Here is a 16,780-nt window from a genome sequence, read left to right on the forward strand (position 1 = left end):
CACTGGTCAATTTTTTTTTTTTTTTTGTACTTAGTGATTAAGAAGTAATTTTAAATGTATTGGTATATTTTTTTATTTTTAAAAGATATTTAAAAAATATGAAAAGAAAAAAATTTATTTTATTTTATTTTATTTGCAAGGGGCAGCACGCCCAGCAATAAATTCTAGGCGGCATAGTAGTGTCGTCCTTAAATGTATTTATGAAAAGTTAAAAAATGTTGCAGCTCTCACGTGTAAATAGGTTTTGAATTGAAATGAGTTTAATAATTTGATAGTTGAGTGTTTATATGTTAAATTCAGCTTAAAATTAGACTGAACTAAGTTGGATTCTACTTTACTGGTATGATCCTCTAGGACAAAAAAGGAGGGTCGGTCAGTAGTTCTAACTTATATAATCATTCTCAAACACTTTATTGGGCAGAATCAAAATGTGCACCACAGTTTCTAAGATTGGAATAGAATGTAAAACTCCACTTAATGATTAAAATAGGCATATTAAACTCTACCTGTACGCATTGCACCTGGACTCATATTAAACTCTTACCTGTACGCATTGCCCTTGGACTCTCGAATATATACCTTAACCTGTCCGCATTTCTTATCATCGTGAGAAGAATATTTTTTTGAAGTGAAAAGAGAGCACCCAAAATTTGATGAGATTCTCCAAACACTTTTGGATATAGAAACGGTTTCATTTCATCTCATTTCATCTCATCATTACTAGAAATAAACTGTAGTTTGAGCTCAGTGTCCTTGAATTTTGGTAGTAGTTCTGTTGCAAATAGTTTAGGCGCCCGAAAAATACACTGGAGAAAACAACCACCTTATATGAAATCTAAACTTCAAGAGATATTTGAGAACATACAAGTAGGGTGGATGTTCTCTGGATTCCCATTTGCTTGGACCTCTCTAATGTGAACGAATAAGAAGTCGGTGCGGATTCAAGACATCAAAACACCAAATTTACCTTAAATGTGAGGCCTCTGAAAATATATATTGACACTGTCAACATTCTAAATTCCATACACGTATATACGACAGTGATTTCTGGCTGTGCTGTGCCCCAAGCAGCCAAATAAAGGTTTGGCCATGAATTCTAACATTTCTATACATTCACTAATCTTCAAGTACTTGAAAAGTCTACTAAATTGTCAGGCTGTAAATAATTAGTTCTGACTGTGTTCTCGTGCTTGGATGGTGATCAGGATAAACCAGGGGAACCAAACATAACCCGACTTGCTCATTTCTTCTCGCCTGATGAGTTCCTTGATGTGAGTAGACAAGAGCAACAAACCATCCAAAATGAAGACGTAGAAGCAATCAATCACGCTACGGGATATATCACACTTCTGTGATAAGGGGGACATCATCCATTCCTGGTGGGGACAACGGTGGAACAGCTGCTTCATAACATGCAGCAGATTCAATATTCAAGACCTTCCTAACAGTAGCCTGATACTCTCTGCCTCTACCAATCCTTCTTGATGGAAGGGATTCAGAGGCAGCAGCTCTAGACGAGTTACGACTCCCAATGGATGAAAAAAATTTCCCCTTTGAACGATTCGTTGGGGCAGATGCAATAATAGAGCTGAAGATACCGGACTCCCGCAAGCCTTGTATTATGGCCTGAAATGTTAAAAAGAAAAATAAGAGAACCCTGCAGCAAAATATAAAAAGAAATAAAAGAATAACTTTATACTAACAGAAACATTAATAGATTAATAGAAAGTGTGACTACAAAGAGTTTTGTCATTTGGAGGGAACTCTTTCTTATCTATTAATTCCATAGGCAATGGGATGAGAAGACCTTCCAGCTCAGATTTATAATGAATAGCATTGTCTTATATCTGTTTGTTTTTCTCTTTCTTATTTCTTCCTTTTAATCTTAAATTCATTCCTCCCATCTCTTTCATTGAAGAATCATGCTTACCATGGGAGCATATATGCGAGTTAATATACCCTTCTTCAGCAGTTTCATTTTTATATCTTTGTCACCCCACACAATATGTTCCCGGTACCTAGTAGTAGAATAGAAAAGCCAAAAACAATATATTTAGTGTGAAGCAAGGAGGAAAAAATTTATAAGACCCAAAATCAATTATTTGGATATAAAGAATTCACGGTGGGCTCAAAATGAAACATTACACGAGGGAAAGAAAAAAAATTATTTTCTCCATTCAAAATTTACCAGTTTAGCATTTCGGCCTCTGTTGCTGTTGAAGCAATTATGAATGCCTGCAATGTATTATTTTTATTAGTACACTGAAGGCATCATCAGAAGGGAACACAATCCGGAAAAGGAAGATAAAATAGACTACTGGCTGCCGGGATTCTAATACAAATTAATCACTTTGGTATAGATTTGAGCTATGAAAGATCAAAATAAGCCTAAAAATTCTGGTAAGCAGGCTCATGCTCAACATTCATATGGCAGCTGACTAACATCGTGACTAATAATCCATAAATGCTTTCATCCAATGGCAGCATCAAAAACATCCTTTTTAGGATTTCATGATCAACTAATAACTATGCATAATAGTAATCACTAATTCCCAGGTCAATCCAACACACCCTAGACCGCTTTTCATTAAAACTAGCAAATAAAAAGATGCCATGTCGCTGTTTAGGGATTTTGAGGAGAAGGAACGTTCAACTGAAGGGTTTAGGGATTTTTTTTTTTTATATCATACTTTACTTCTTTGGGCTTCCTCTATTGTACTGAATGGCACTTCTTTCAATGATCTCTATGCTGCTTTCCGCAGCTTTTAGCTTGTATCTAGGCACTTTTGTATACCCCTTGTGTACTCGGGCCTAGCCTATTTTTCATGATTAATATATTTCTTCTTACTTGTCCAAAAAAAATAAAAAATAAAAAATAAAAAGAGGCCATGTCATCATTTCCTTGAGGAGGATTATCATTCATTTAGATCTCATTGGCTGGTTACATGATCAGTCCCCTTTTCCTTTACAACTTCTGTTAGGCTTCAAGAATTTCACACCAACCAAATTTTCTCTGTTGTTCTTCCCTTAAATACTTGCAAAGCACACATAAGCATGTACTAGGGACTACGACTGCTTGATATTTATTGCACATGGAAACTATCTAGTTCTTCCCTAAAATGCTTACTGTGTTCCATAATCTTGTACGTGCTGCATATTATGCTTGGATAACAGTACATGCCACAGAAGAAAAACAAGACAAATTACTGGACTCACAGATCTGTCAAATTCCAACATAAAGCATCTTTTGACATCCTCCTTTGTAGGCTTGCAGCCACATCGATCACGCCTAGAGGTCAAGTCTGAAAATTTGGCATATGTGTAGTGTAGAACAGCAGCCTCCTCCAATTTAATTTCTCTAGCAGCAATAATACCAATGAAATTTGACATCAGTAAGCCAATTGTAAAGACACTTTTTTCCTACACTCTGAAATTAATTAACATACTTTGGGGATTTCATATAATTGTGCCATCTGTGTGCACCATTGGGACGAAGATGATCTTGAATCCGAGCAGCTGATTTCCCATTTCCATAAGTCAAAAAGTAGTTTGGATTACCATGAGTCGATTCTTTGTACATGCCAAAATATGTGTCCTTTGGAAGATGGTCATAATTCCTCTTGAACATTGACACCTGTTTGCATACAAGAAGGCATGCATCAAGTACCATATAGGCATTCTCAAAGATATACCAACATAATGACACAGCATTTTCTGTGGAGAATATTAATCTCTCATTTGTTGACCATGGAATCATGTTAATTGGAAAGGTGCTTCGAAATTTGCCATGCGGAGACACACCTATATAGTCAAATAGCAAGCAACTGAATTGGTGGAGACCAAACTTGGGTTAAATTGTAGAATATTCCTTAATTATTGTTTTATCCATACTGATATATTAATCAAATATTGAATGTTCTAAGAATCATCATGTCTAACCAAGCCTAGTCCCAAGTTACTTGAAATCATGGCAAACAGATCCTGACCTTCAACTACCTATTTTTTTTTTTTTGATAGGTACCTTCAACTACCTATTACTTGCATGCATTTTAACCATCTTATACAGTTCAATCTGATACAGAATACTGTGCCCTTGAACTCCACAGAAAATATTTTACAATACAAGAGAACTAGTTTTGAAGAAATCATACACCTAACAACCTTTATTGCCAACAGGCCGGATGGAAAAAAGGGTTGCCAGTCCTCAGTAAACTAGGTCAGCATTCCAAAAGTTGTATTGTTCTAGCATTCATCCGTAAATAGTCCAGTAAAAATGGATTGTGTTATCCATTATATTATTGATATCACTCCTGTGTGCTTGAGCTATGCCTAATCCTCGTCAATAAAATCTTTATTTACTGATAAAAAAAATTATATTATTAATATCACTGACTTTGAAGCATTCTGAATGTCATAATCCACAAATTTATGAGCTCATCATGATGATGAACATGAAACCAGTAGACATCTGAGTCTAATTCTTGAAGGGGACAACAAAACAAAAAACACTAGGAATCTAAAATGTTTAAGATGGTAATGATGATGACAATGGATTACCTCTGTAAAAGGTTCCTTAATATCCTCTCGTTCAACACTGCTTTCCTAAAGGAACAAATACCGCAGTTAGTTATAAAAAAAGTAACAAATATCATGCTCATAGTAGAAGATTGTAAGGACAAAATGATAAGAGTAGCATGTTCAACCATCTTTAACAAGCTCTCTTACTGCATATTGCCACTTGCATACAAATCTAAAAAAGTTAAACAATTTCACTCACATAATTAGGAAAGATAACCATATCCACATTTCCAGGCACATCAAGCAGCAGCTGCTTCAAGGAATACTCCCGAGCACCAGCTGGGTGTAGTAACTCATCAGTGTCTAGATGGATTATCCAGTCCATACCAGCATCCTGATGTTTTAATGAACATAGAAGTATGTTAATATTATTTTCAAAATGTTAAAATAAAAGCAGAGATATGAGATACACGAGAATACTATCTTCCATACCCGTGCCATCACAATTGCCATCTCCATATTGAGAGATTGCTTCACAAACAGCTCATAATTGCATGGCTTGTAAAAGAAGCTTGAAAGCCATGTCTCATTCCAAATCCGGCTGATGGTACAATACACATTGTGCATTAGCGAAAAATCATCAAAACAAACAAAATATCTTATAAAGAGATGAAATTAGAAATATGTCTAATACTAGTTTGGAGAAGTTACACCTATCAAATACTGGGAGTTGGTTACATACAGCAATTATGTTCAAGCAAGAAAAACTCCAGAAAGAAAGAGAGAAGGAAAAACAGATATATATGTATGCACACACATGCACATATACTGAATGGTCTACACTATCTGGAAAACTAACTAAACATAAAAAAAGGTAATATGACACTGAAAATTAACAGAAAAATATCTACATCTCTCTTTCCCCTCCAAAGTTATCAAATCTCTGAAGAGGACAGAAGGCAAGTGGAAAATAATCTATATTATTTTCTTCTTTGGTGAGTAATAATCTCGATTATTTTTTATACGTAACAAAGATTTCATTAAACATGCAAAAGGTACAATCCAAGTACACAAGATATATACAAGAGAGTCACCTATCTAGAAGCAGAAAAAATACAATAAAGTCAAGGAAATTAAGCCCACTAAATTCTAATGGAGCTGTCCAGTGTAGGAGAGTTGAAGAAGAAACTCTTGAGCTCCTTCATCATCCGTTCAGGTCCCCAAAACCTCAATCATCCCTTTCCCTCCATGCACAACATAGGAGGAAAGTAGGGACCATTTTCAGTATGCTGAATGGATTAATTTCAAATCAAACATTTTTTTTCAAGTCAAACATATTTGATGCAACCATAAAAGTGACAGTCAACATACCTCTTAGCCTGTTGTTCTTCCAGCTCTTTCGTTCTATATATCACTTTCACTCCCTGAGAAAGCAAGACAAAAATCATGCTTCAAGAGTTTCATAGATTAAACATCACAAAAATAAAAGTGGCACAACTCCGTTTAAAAAATAAGCTGTGTTAAACAAAACTCAACCAATCAGTTTAGCAGATATGCATTGACTTACAGGGATAGATTCCAGAACTTTTGACACGTCGGGAGATGCAGCCTTTCCTTCCACAAAAAGAAGAAAGGCTGAGACTCCAATAACCTTGTGGTAAAACATCCATGGCAAAATCTGCTCCAAGCCAGCTGATGTACTTGTCGTAATACATATCTACACATTCAGAAGCAAAGCCACAGGAGGTTAAAAACAATGATTTAATTCAGTATACATGTAGCATAGAAAAGCTATAGACATCGCCCGCAACTGAAAGCCATTGTCCAATTAGTCGCATTACATGATTGAACCCACAATAGTACTTTTAAGTATAACGACATCTGGCTCAAATTCCAATTTCCCAAAAGCAAAATCCAAGATCAGATCAATTCAATAATCTACAACAGTAATATAACAGAACTCTCTATTTCCTACTATCACACAAACCAAACGGTTCATTAATTAACGTATGAGTTACCATATTAACCCAAAAACCCAAAAAATGGTTAACAAATAAAGCCCCGGTTTAGAAAACCCAATTCAAAATTTTGCCAAGAACCAACCTTCTCGGTAACAGGTCAGAACGTAGCAAATGAAATGCCACTCAACTAAGTATGATAAACAAACAACCGCACTTGAGCTAACTTCCGGCAACCACGAGAAGATAAAAGCACAAGCTTCACCACTTTGAGCCCCTTTACTTAACCTTAATGTTTTCCTCAGCAACCAAGTTTAGTGTCAGCCACACCACGAATACATAACCTTATATTAAAATAATCACTAGAATGTAGTCTAAAGTAAGCAAAACCCAGATTCAGGTCACTCCCAGAATCTGAAATATCATTAAGAACTAAAATTTGCCTCAGAAATGCGAACAAGGAAAAGAAAATTAACGAAACAGATCAGCCTAAAAAACCAGATTATCGTCAAGAGTCAAACTTTCGGTCTTAGATTGGACCAGGAGTCAAACTCTCGGGGCAGCACACTAAAATCCAAGCCATAATGCGCAAAACCCAGAAACACATCAACCTACAAAGCGAAGAATTTTCAAAAAAGAACCAAACCTTGGGCCTCAGATTGGACCCGTAGTCGAACTTCCAGCCGTGATAGTAAGGGAACGAAGGGGAAGCGCCGCGACCGAGGCTGACGCAGTCGGAGGGAGAAGAGTGGTGGGCAGTTGGGGAGAGAGGGGAGGGGTCCATCCCGGGGAACAGGTGTTGGGACCCAGGTGGGGCCCAGCGGGTGGTGGGGTCGGTGATCCCACCACGCCATTGGAGGACAAAGGCCAAGGTGGCGAGTGTGAGAGGGAGCAGAGTGAGAAGGAGGAGGACCTTGGAGTTGAAGGAGCTCGAGAGGGAAGATTGGTTGGGACGGAGCACGACCTGGAGGTGCTGGTAGTTGGGCATGTCGACAAAAACACAGACACAGACTGGGTAGAGTATGAGAGAGACCTGAAGAGGTAGTTTTTCTTCCACGGATAACTTACATCACAAATTATCAAACCTTCTGTCAATTTCTAAATTTAACGATGAATAAAGGCTTGATTCATCAAAATTTGTCGCTTTAAGATATAAAAAGATGGTTTTGAAAATTAAAATAAATAATGATAATTAAAATATATGTGCTTTTGAGCGTATTGAGATGGTACGAGGTTTTTATTTTTCCCAAATTTGGTTTTGAATGAATAATCATTACAAAAACCACACCTCAACCATAAAAACAAACCTAATCTAACCTTTGTTATTTGCATCTTTTGCTGAATCTTTCTGTATTTGGAAAGATACCGTGAACATTTAAAGCTTTTGAAGGAAATGAGAATCGTCAACCAAAATTCTCTTGTTGTTTTTTTAATTATTTTATTTATTTATTTTATATAATTTTGATCTGTGTCCTTTGCCTAATATGATAAAAAAAATAAACTTGCAATCATTAATATATAAATATCATGTAATTATTTAAAAATAAATAAATAAATATAAGATTGATTTGAAAACAATTAATTTTAAAATATGAATTTATTAAAATAAAATATTATGTCGATTTTAAAATATTTTTCCAAACATATATATGTTTTGTGATAAAACATAATTGGAGGACCCTTTGGTATTATGGTATCTTAAGTTTCCATAATTAACAATGCAAGCGAAAAAAGAAGAGGAGGAAAAAGAAGAACTCTCTCTCTCTCTCTCTCTCTCTCCATTATCCCATAATAAAATAAGGAAACCTAAACCTAACCGGAGAAAGCCACAAAATTTCCGTTCTCTCTCTCTCCTTCTCTTCGTTTCTGACTGGAATGCTTCTGCTTGTGGGCCAAAGAAGGGAGGGTTCCTTCGTTAAATGCTCTCTCCCCTTCAACGCTTCTCAGTCTCCTCTCTTCTTTTCATGTCTTCAATCGACGCCTCTCTCTCCTCTGCTCCTTCAGGGTCTCAACATAAAACCCTATTAGAATCTTTTCCCTCTGCTTTGTTTTCCTCTCCTATACTAAACTTCTTTTCACTGAGATCGTGGTTTTGTTTCCCGGTTCTGTGTTCGGATATTTTGTCTACTGCGGAGCACAATGAGTGATTCTAAGGTATAATTTTCTTCTCTTGGTTTCCATCTTTTAATCCTTTTCCCTAAAAATGTGGAATTTAATGTGTTTTTTCTGTGTTTGTTTATGGATGTTCTTACTTTCGTTGGGTTTGCTTCAAAGAGAGATTTAGATTCTGGGTGGTTGCATTTATGACGTGGTTTGAAGGAAAGGGGAACTTTTTCCATGCTTGAATTGTCTATCAGCTTATCCATGAAAGGGAAGTTGATAGGCGTCTGTGTTTTTGCTCCTTTTTTTTTTTTTTTTTTTTTGTAAATAGTAATTTACAAGTTTCTATTGTGGCTTTGTTCCTCAAGATCTGGAATTTTCAAATTTCTTGTTTGTTGGTTGGTTTGATGGTGAGATGTAAATGTTCTCAAGCTATCGGTTTTCTGTTTCTGAATTGATGTTTTATGGGTATGATGGTACGTATGGCTTTCAGATGATATGCCTTGGATATTTATTAATTAGCGTCAACAATGGACGTTCAATCAATTGATCTCTTGCGTTTATTTATCTTGCTTGGTTATGTATGCTGTATAGCTGGTGTTTCAATGTAATTTTAGTGTATTATACATCATTTTTTGATCGAACTCCTTGAGTTCATTATTTCGATTAATTTTATGCATTTAGAATGAGGGATTAGTGATTAAGGTTAAGTAGGTCTTGAATGCACATTTTGTTTATGGAATCATCAACTGCCACATATTTTCCATTCTTTGTTTACCCTGCAATGTTGCTGTGGTTCACTGGTTTTGACTCCTATTGAAGCTGGTAGGATGTGTAGTTAGATGTATAATTCTTGGTTACTTGTTGATTTCTTGTGTGACTTGTGAAGCTATTATGATTATTAACTATGCTTTACCTTTGGTTTTCTTGGTGGTTTTTGCGCACTCTAGAAGTTAGTAGTATTTGGGTCATTCACTGAAGATGAAACCAGGTCCTTGCTACTAAAGAAGTCGTCTAAGAATGCTGAAAAGTCAGTGGAGAAGAAAGAATTGCAATTTGGTTCGGTGAATTTTGTGACTCTAAAAGTTTCAGGTGGTCTTCATGGTGAATCAAGCAGAGAGTTGGATTCTCCGCAAGGGTCAAATAGTGTGCTTTCCTCGAATACGATTAAGAAGGATGATGAAGTGCAGAGTGTTAAAATAGTAAATAAACATTTACCAGGAGTGCTTAGAACTCCAAAAGAAAATGGAAGCCTCGATGATTCCACCCACGGTTCTCATATTAATGGTGCAGAAGAAGTGAACCAAGATAATATCGGTTCATCCTCGTTGCTTATATCCCAGAATCAGCATCATCCCTCACTTCCCCTTTCGAGTTTGAAATTGCAGAACACTGAGCAGAATGGAGGTTCCATGGATTCATCATTTTTAGCTGCCAAGGATGACTCCATGAAGGCAGCTAATGGGCTTGTTATGTCTTGCAGAAACCTTTTACCCAGAGGCTTAATAAACTCAGGGAATTTATGCTTTCTTAATGCAACCCTGCAGGCGCTCCTATCCTGTTCTCCTTTTGTTCAGCTTCTGCAGGACTTGAGAACTCACAACATTCCCATGGTCTATTTTCACAACACATTGTGTTTGTATTAATTTTGTTGTTGCTATAGCTGTATATTTGATGTCAATATAATCAAAATGTAGTCTCTATGGGCTCCTAATATGTGTCCATTTTGTAACTCTATTCTTAGGTTGGCTATCCGACATTAACTGCATTTGCCGAATTTATTGCCGAATTTGACATGCCAAATGGTTCAAGCTTAGAGAAAGATATAGCTACTCTTGAGAGTGGGAAGCCTTTTAGGCCTGACATGTTTGAGGATATTCTTAAAAAATTTACTCCAGATGTACCAAGTAGCATCTCAGGCAGACCAAGGTATGTGCATGTTCTATGTCAATACTTGTTCCTTTACTAGGCTTGATTCACTGTGTATAGAGGCTGGACTGGAAAAAATTCTGTATCAGTGCTTGGCATGGCGATTTGGATAAGATATAACAATCCCCTAAATATATGGACACACTATCTGTTACTTATCAATTTAGCTAAAAGTTGTATGCATCCTGTGTACTTTGCCCAATCCTTTGCTTTATTTAATGGAAATTTCAATCACCTATTAAAAAAAAAAAAAAAAGCTAAAATTTGCTATTCATATTGAGTTCACTACTGACAAGTAAGGCTGCTGTTGAGCCCGGTTTTGGATATAAGAAATGTTTCATCTCATCTCATCTCTTTATCACAACTTTCCACACAAAATATAATAAACAATCCAACTTTTTCAAATCTCAAAACAATAATAATATTAAAAAATAATATTTTAACTATATTTTATTCAACTTTCATCTCATTTCAACTCACTAAATCTTGCGGCCAGTGGCCAATAATCAGCAACTTGAAACTGATTTTTAACCACTAGATATATATATTTATGTATGCATGCATGTATATGTATGTTTTTTTGATAGGTAATAAGAAAGCTTTATTAATAAAAGATGGGCATAGCCCAGGTACACTGGAGGTATACATGAGCATACACCTATTCATGTATATGTATGTTCTCAGGAAAGAAAAAGAAATTATAGGTATTACCATATAAAATATCCCCCACACTGGGACAAGAAACTTTTATCAATGTATGTTATAAGAGAGGGATATAAGGGATACATGAGGATAAACCTCCTTCCGATTTTTTATTCGTCTAACTATTCTACTTTCAAATCCAGAGAGATGAAAGGAATGGGAAGAAAAGAAGATAGTGACTGATATGATTGGAAGGACAAGAAGATGCATGACAAGATAAACCTATTCTGGATTTCTTTGTGCCTGCCAAGGAAAATAAGAACATGTCATGTATTTCTTTTATTTCATTTGAGCATGTTTTGGTGTTGAACAGCTTTCCAAGATTTTGCTTCTGGGATTAGCTTATTGCTTTTGTTTGGAAGTTTTCATTTATTCGCATGGTCACTGTGAATAGTTTATAGCTATTATTGTCGATCTTTGTCACTGGGGGATGGCATATTAGAATGTGCTATTGGTATGTAACCTTAATTTTTGTTCAGTTAAGTTAGCAGTAATTACATGAAGATAAGCTATGGTGGAAACCGGTGGGTAAGGGTACTTTCTCAGTCCGCTCTTATTATAAGGCCCTTACAAATATACCAAATCCTCCTTTCCCATGGAAAAGCTTGTGGAGGAATAAGGCGCCTTCCAAGTCACTTTTCTTCACCTGGACAGCAGCGTTGGGAAAGATCTTGACTACCGATAATTTGCGTAAGCGTCGGATCATCATCACTGATTGGTGTTGTATGTGTAAGAAAACTGGAGAGACAGTGAACCATCTCCTGCTTCATTGTGAGACAGCTAGAGCTTTGTGGTGTGAAGTTTTCAGTCGAGTAGGGTTAAGTTGGGTAATGCCGGAGTCAGTGGTAGAATTATTGGCTAGTTGGGTGGTGCCGGGTGGAGCTTCACAAATCAAAGCGATATGGAAGATGATCCCTATTTGTATTATGTGGTGTATTTGGCAAGAGCGCAATGAGAGAACTTTCGAAGATAAGGAACGGACAAAAGAGGAGCTTAGTTCTATTTTTTTCAGTACTTTATTCCTGTGGACTCTAGCTATAGACTTTAATGGTTTAAATGTACATGAGTTCCTTGCAACTTCTATAGCGACCTAGATAGGTCTTATCTCTTGTATACCATCTTGTGTACTTGGGCTATGCCTTTTATTATTAATACTACCGTTTTACTTATCAAAAAAAAAAAAAAAAAGTAATTATATGAACTGAGGGAAAAGGGAAAGAAGAAGCCCATAAGATATAAGGTCATATGAATGGAAGTAGAAGTTATGGAGTAAATCTAGCATGCTTGGCATGTTTATGCCAGATATTGGTTACCGTTATTTTTTATTATAGTGAACGTTGATGCTTGTGATTAATTTAAGTTGGTCTCTGGTGTTGTCATTTTCAGGCAGGAAGATGCTCAGGAATTCCTAAGCTCCATCATGGATCAAATGCATGATGAGTTACTTAAACTTGAAGGGCAGTCTTCAAGCATAAATGGAAACAAATTATCTCTGGTTTCATCCGCAGAAAGCGATGAATGGGAGACAGTTGGCCGAAAGAACAAATCAGCAGTGACAAGAACTCAAAGTTTTGTCCCTTCAAAACTAAGTGATATATTTGGAGGACAGTTGAGAAGTCTGGTGAAGGCACGAGGTAGGGCAGTTATCTCATTCATGCAACTGCAGTTTTTTTTTTTTTTTTTTTGTCCTTTTGGGATTTCTAGTTTTTTCTATTTTCTGCTGGTTTAGGATATGGTGGTTAATCTTTGCACTTACAAATGATATAAGGACTCTCTTGTTTTTTGCTCTTTTTGTTTTTGTACGTTAGAAAGGCGACACTAAAGAAAAAGTATGTGAAATCACAAAAATCATTTTACAAAGCGTGTTTCCTCTCTTTAAACCATTTATGGGAATTGACCTCCAAAGCAGTGCAATATTTGGCATGCTAGAGAACTTTTCTATAAAATTATGTGAAATTTTTTTAAACACGTGGATCTTTAACATCCAATGGCTTGTTGTTAGATAAGCGGGTAGTTTTGCTTCACAGATTTTAGATAGTTGATATTATATTTTCAAGGATTTTTTCATAGTTTCTGGACTACTGTTGTCTTTATCCATTTCTACAGCTTGTTATACGCATGAAGTGTGAAGTCTGGAGGGGAGGGTAGGTTGGTTTGGATTCATACTGGGAATAAGAATTTTTGTCAGCTCATTGAATAAGGTTATGTTGATCCATCCTCCTATTGTTTTTCCTTGTAAGTGTATTTGGAGAAGCAAAGTGCCTCTCAAGGTTGCATTTTTTGGCTGGTTAGCTTCTCATGGGAAAATCCTGACTATTGATAAGCTGAGAAATTTTCCTTTGTATACATCCCGTGTACTTGGGCTTTCCTATTCTTGGGAGTAAAGTTTCTAATTACTTATAAAAAAAAAAAAAAAAATTGATTGGTGCTTTTTGTGCAAAAGAAATGGACAATCGGTGGACCACCTTCTTTTTCACTGTGATGTGGTTAAGATTTTATGGGATGAGATTTTTGTTAGGCTTGGTATTGGTGGTGAATCTTTTGGCTTGCTGGAGAGGTATTCAGGGCAATCATCAAATTGTTGTTGTTTGGAAGATGGTGCCATTGTGTATTATGTGGTGTATTTGGAATGAGAGGAATGGTTGCTGTTTTGACAATAGAGAACATTCGGTGGGAGGTATTAGAGATTTTTTGTTTCATACGTTGTTACTTTGGGCTTCAGCTATTGTATAAGATGGGACTAGTTTTAATGACTTTTATACAGTTTTTCCCAACTCTTCGCTTGTAATTAGGTGTTATTTCTCTTGTATACTTCCTGTGTCCTTGTGTTATTACTAATTATGTGGATTAATAAATTCTTCTTATATATATATATTAAAAAAAAAAATTGCTTTCAGCATATGATTATGGAAAATACATCTACTGATGTGCTTTACCAGCAGAAATGCGCACCATCTTTTTCATCTATGGTACCTGACTTTCCTTTGGAACTTGTATTAAAATATCTTGCTTTTTGAGCCTTGATTTTTATGCATGCTTTTGATTGGTGTGGAGCAGGAAATAAAGCTTCTGCCACTGTTCAACCATTTCTCTTGCTGCACCTCGATATTCATCCTGAAGCTGTTCGTACTATTGAGGATGCACTTCGTTTATTTTCTGCACCAGAATCTCTTGAGGGGTACCGAACGTCAACAACTGGGAAGGTAACTTCCTTTCTTTCTTTGGTCTTTGTGGTCAGCTTTTGGTTCTTGGTACATTTTTTTTTTTTTTTTTGAAATATTAAATGCTGTTGGGTGGTTAATGAATCTGCAAGATCAGTAACCTCATAAGTGAGGAATAAGGGGAATAAGCCTAGTTCCAGAATTACTTATAAAAAAAGCCTAGTTCTAGAATGATAGGCTCTTCTCTCCCACTCCCTCTCCCTCTCCCTCTCAGCAACACACAATCACACACGTGCAACAGTTGCTTTTAGAGTATGTTTATCTGTGATCTTGTCTTGATATTTAATCACGTATATATGTCATATGCTTCATGCTACTGATTTTGTAATACTATAATTTTGATACAGGCTGGTGTTGTGACTGCCAGCAAATCATTTAAGATACAAACTCTTTCAAAGATAATGATATTGCACCTTATGCGTTTTGGTTATGGAAAGCAAGGAAGCACCAAGTTGCTTAAGCCCGTGCACTTTCCTCTTGAATTGGTGTTGAGCCGTGAACTGCTTGTTTCTTCATCTAATGAGGTGATGTTTATACTGTTATCATTAAACAAATATTTTCCCATGTCATCCTTTGTTTTTGGAGGATGATATTATTGCCTTCTGCATTATGTCAATTTATTGTTCATTTGCTCTTACTTCTGATGGGCATAAGGGGAGTTAAAGGTTGCAATTTTTATTCATGTTGTGCTTGTGCATCCAGAGAACTTCCAATTTCACATTCAAAACGACATAATTTTTCTAAGATTTCATGCCAACAAAATCCTGATATTTGCATGTAATAACAAAAGAAAATATTACTTGTCAAAAAGAAAAAAGACAAGCATCATTTTAACATGTAGTATTCTTTCTTAATATCTCAATCAAGTATTCAACTTAAGAAATCTAGTTTGACTGCCAAAGGAAGCAAGAAGCCAAGGATGTAGATATAAATGGTTTCTCTATTTATTTGTTTTGTACAGGGTCGAAAATATGAACTTGTTGCTACAATAATGCATCATGGGAGGGAGCCCTCGAAGGGGCACTATACAGCTGATACTCGTTATCCCAATGGTCAGTGGCTACGGTTTGATGATGCATCAGTCACTGCCATTGGTGTAAATAAGGTGTTGCATGAACAGGCATATGTCCTCTTCTACAAACAAGTAGAGTGAGGTAACTGAGGAGTTTAGTCGATAACTGATCCTTTTTGGGAGCCCTGTCTCGTTCTACAATTTCGGGAGAAGATTTGACATGTTACAACTTATAAGCAAGTCAGGCCCTAATGGAGGAGAGGAAGGCTCTCTCTGGTGAAGGTTGGTGGGTGCTTGGGATGTTTCCTCTCTGAGGATGGTTGTACTATTTTTTTTTGGCTTATAATCTTGTCGTGCAGTTTTGGAGTCCTTGTAGTGAGCATGTGTTGAAGTCATTTCTATATGGCTGAAATTAGTGAATTATAAATTTTATCATTATTATACAATAACGGTTCAAAAAATGATGGGGCGTCTTTGGATAGGTATATTTTCTTATATCACTCTTGGCATGCTATTCCTCACATATATGTTTAAACAATGATGAGGTGTGAGAACATACACAATTCACTCATAAAACATAATTAGAAAGACGTCCAATTTTCCTATATCACTATTGCTTCACAACTGTGTATGGATAGATATTTCTTGTTTTTCAAAAAATGTTTGAAAATTTGGGAGGAAGCAGTTTTTATTGCGATCTTTAGAACTTAAAAGGGATCATATTAATTATAAGGGGAGGCTCCAGGGCTTGTAGTTTTCAGAAAGTTATTGTGGGACCTTTTGCTGTCTTTTTCATTATGTTACTTCGCCTTCTAGACAGTTCAGTCTGAGTTGTAATTCATCTGGAATTAAAAAAGTTCATCTTGATTCTTTTGCTCGTCTGAATTATTTTGTTAAGAGAAATTCTTTTGCTATTCTGAATTATTGTAAAATAGATCTAACGGATCAAATAAAATAATGTTAGTTTGTGAGATTAATTTTTTATAATCTTTTTGTGGTTATAACAGTTCTCTTCTGTTCATCCTGCTTGTTCATTATTCTGAAGTCGTACGACATTTTAAATAAGGTAAACATCAAAATTGATGGCAATTCAGCTTAGCATATAAATGTTTCTTTCCCAGAAATGGCCCAGCCTAGTTGTTGCCTGAACTTCTGGTGCTGGTTGGCTGTATCTGTTTTGAAGATTTTCTTCTTGTGGGTCGAGATTGCTGCTTTGGTTTCATTCATAAAATATGCAAAAAGCAAGCCTGGTCCAATATAGAGTGAGGCACTAGATATGGCCGCACAAACAAGTTACCTACAACTAGAAAAAATAGAGTTTTCATGGAAAAGAATTAACT

The 16,780-nt window shown here is 36.1% G+C and overlaps 2 protein-coding genes across 3 annotated transcripts; one reads left to right on the plus strand and one right to left on the minus strand.

Annotated features, from left to right (window-relative positions):
* Positions 1–962: 962 nt before the first annotated feature.
* LOC122295057 (glycosyltransferase-like KOBITO 1) lies at positions 963–7,752 on the minus strand. Its single transcript, XM_043104080.1, has 11 exons — positions 7,123–7,752; positions 6,086–6,235; positions 5,890–5,942; positions 5,011–5,119; positions 4,778–4,912; positions 4,558–4,602; positions 3,447–3,634; positions 3,217–3,358; positions 2,189–2,235; positions 1,931–2,018; positions 963–1,626 (listed from the first exon to the last, which is right to left on the minus strand). The coding sequence occupies exons 1-11, from the start codon at positions 7,462–7,464 to the stop codon at positions 1,342–1,344; spliced, it is 1,584 nt and encodes a 527-aa protein (XP_042960014.1). The 5' UTR covers positions 7,465–7,752; the 3' UTR covers positions 963–1,341.
* Positions 7,753–8,171: 419 nt separating this feature from the next.
* Positions 8,172–15,921, plus strand: LOC122294077 (ubiquitin carboxyl-terminal hydrolase 24). Of its 2 annotated transcripts, none has more exons than XM_043102534.1 (7): positions 8,172–8,630; positions 9,530–10,189; positions 10,321–10,505; positions 12,594–12,841; positions 14,265–14,410; positions 14,776–14,952; positions 15,390–15,921. In XM_043102534.1, the coding sequence occupies exons 1-7, from the start codon at positions 8,616–8,618 to the stop codon at positions 15,579–15,581; spliced, it is 1,623 nt and encodes a 540-aa protein (XP_042958468.1). In that variant the 5' UTR covers positions 8,172–8,615; the 3' UTR covers positions 15,582–15,921. The 2 variants fall into 2 exon arrangements, with proteins under 2 accessions (XP_042958468.1, XP_042958467.1); XM_043102533.1 differs by having other exon boundaries at positions 8,173–8,630; positions 9,527–10,189.
* Positions 15,922–16,780: the final 859 nt, after the last annotated feature.

This window comes from Carya illinoinensis, chromosome 14, assembly GCF_018687715.1.
Source record: "Carya illinoinensis cultivar Pawnee chromosome 14, C.illinoinensisPawnee_v1, whole genome shotgun sequence".
Lineage (NCBI taxonomy): Eukaryota > Viridiplantae > Streptophyta > Magnoliopsida > Fagales > Juglandaceae > Carya > Carya illinoinensis.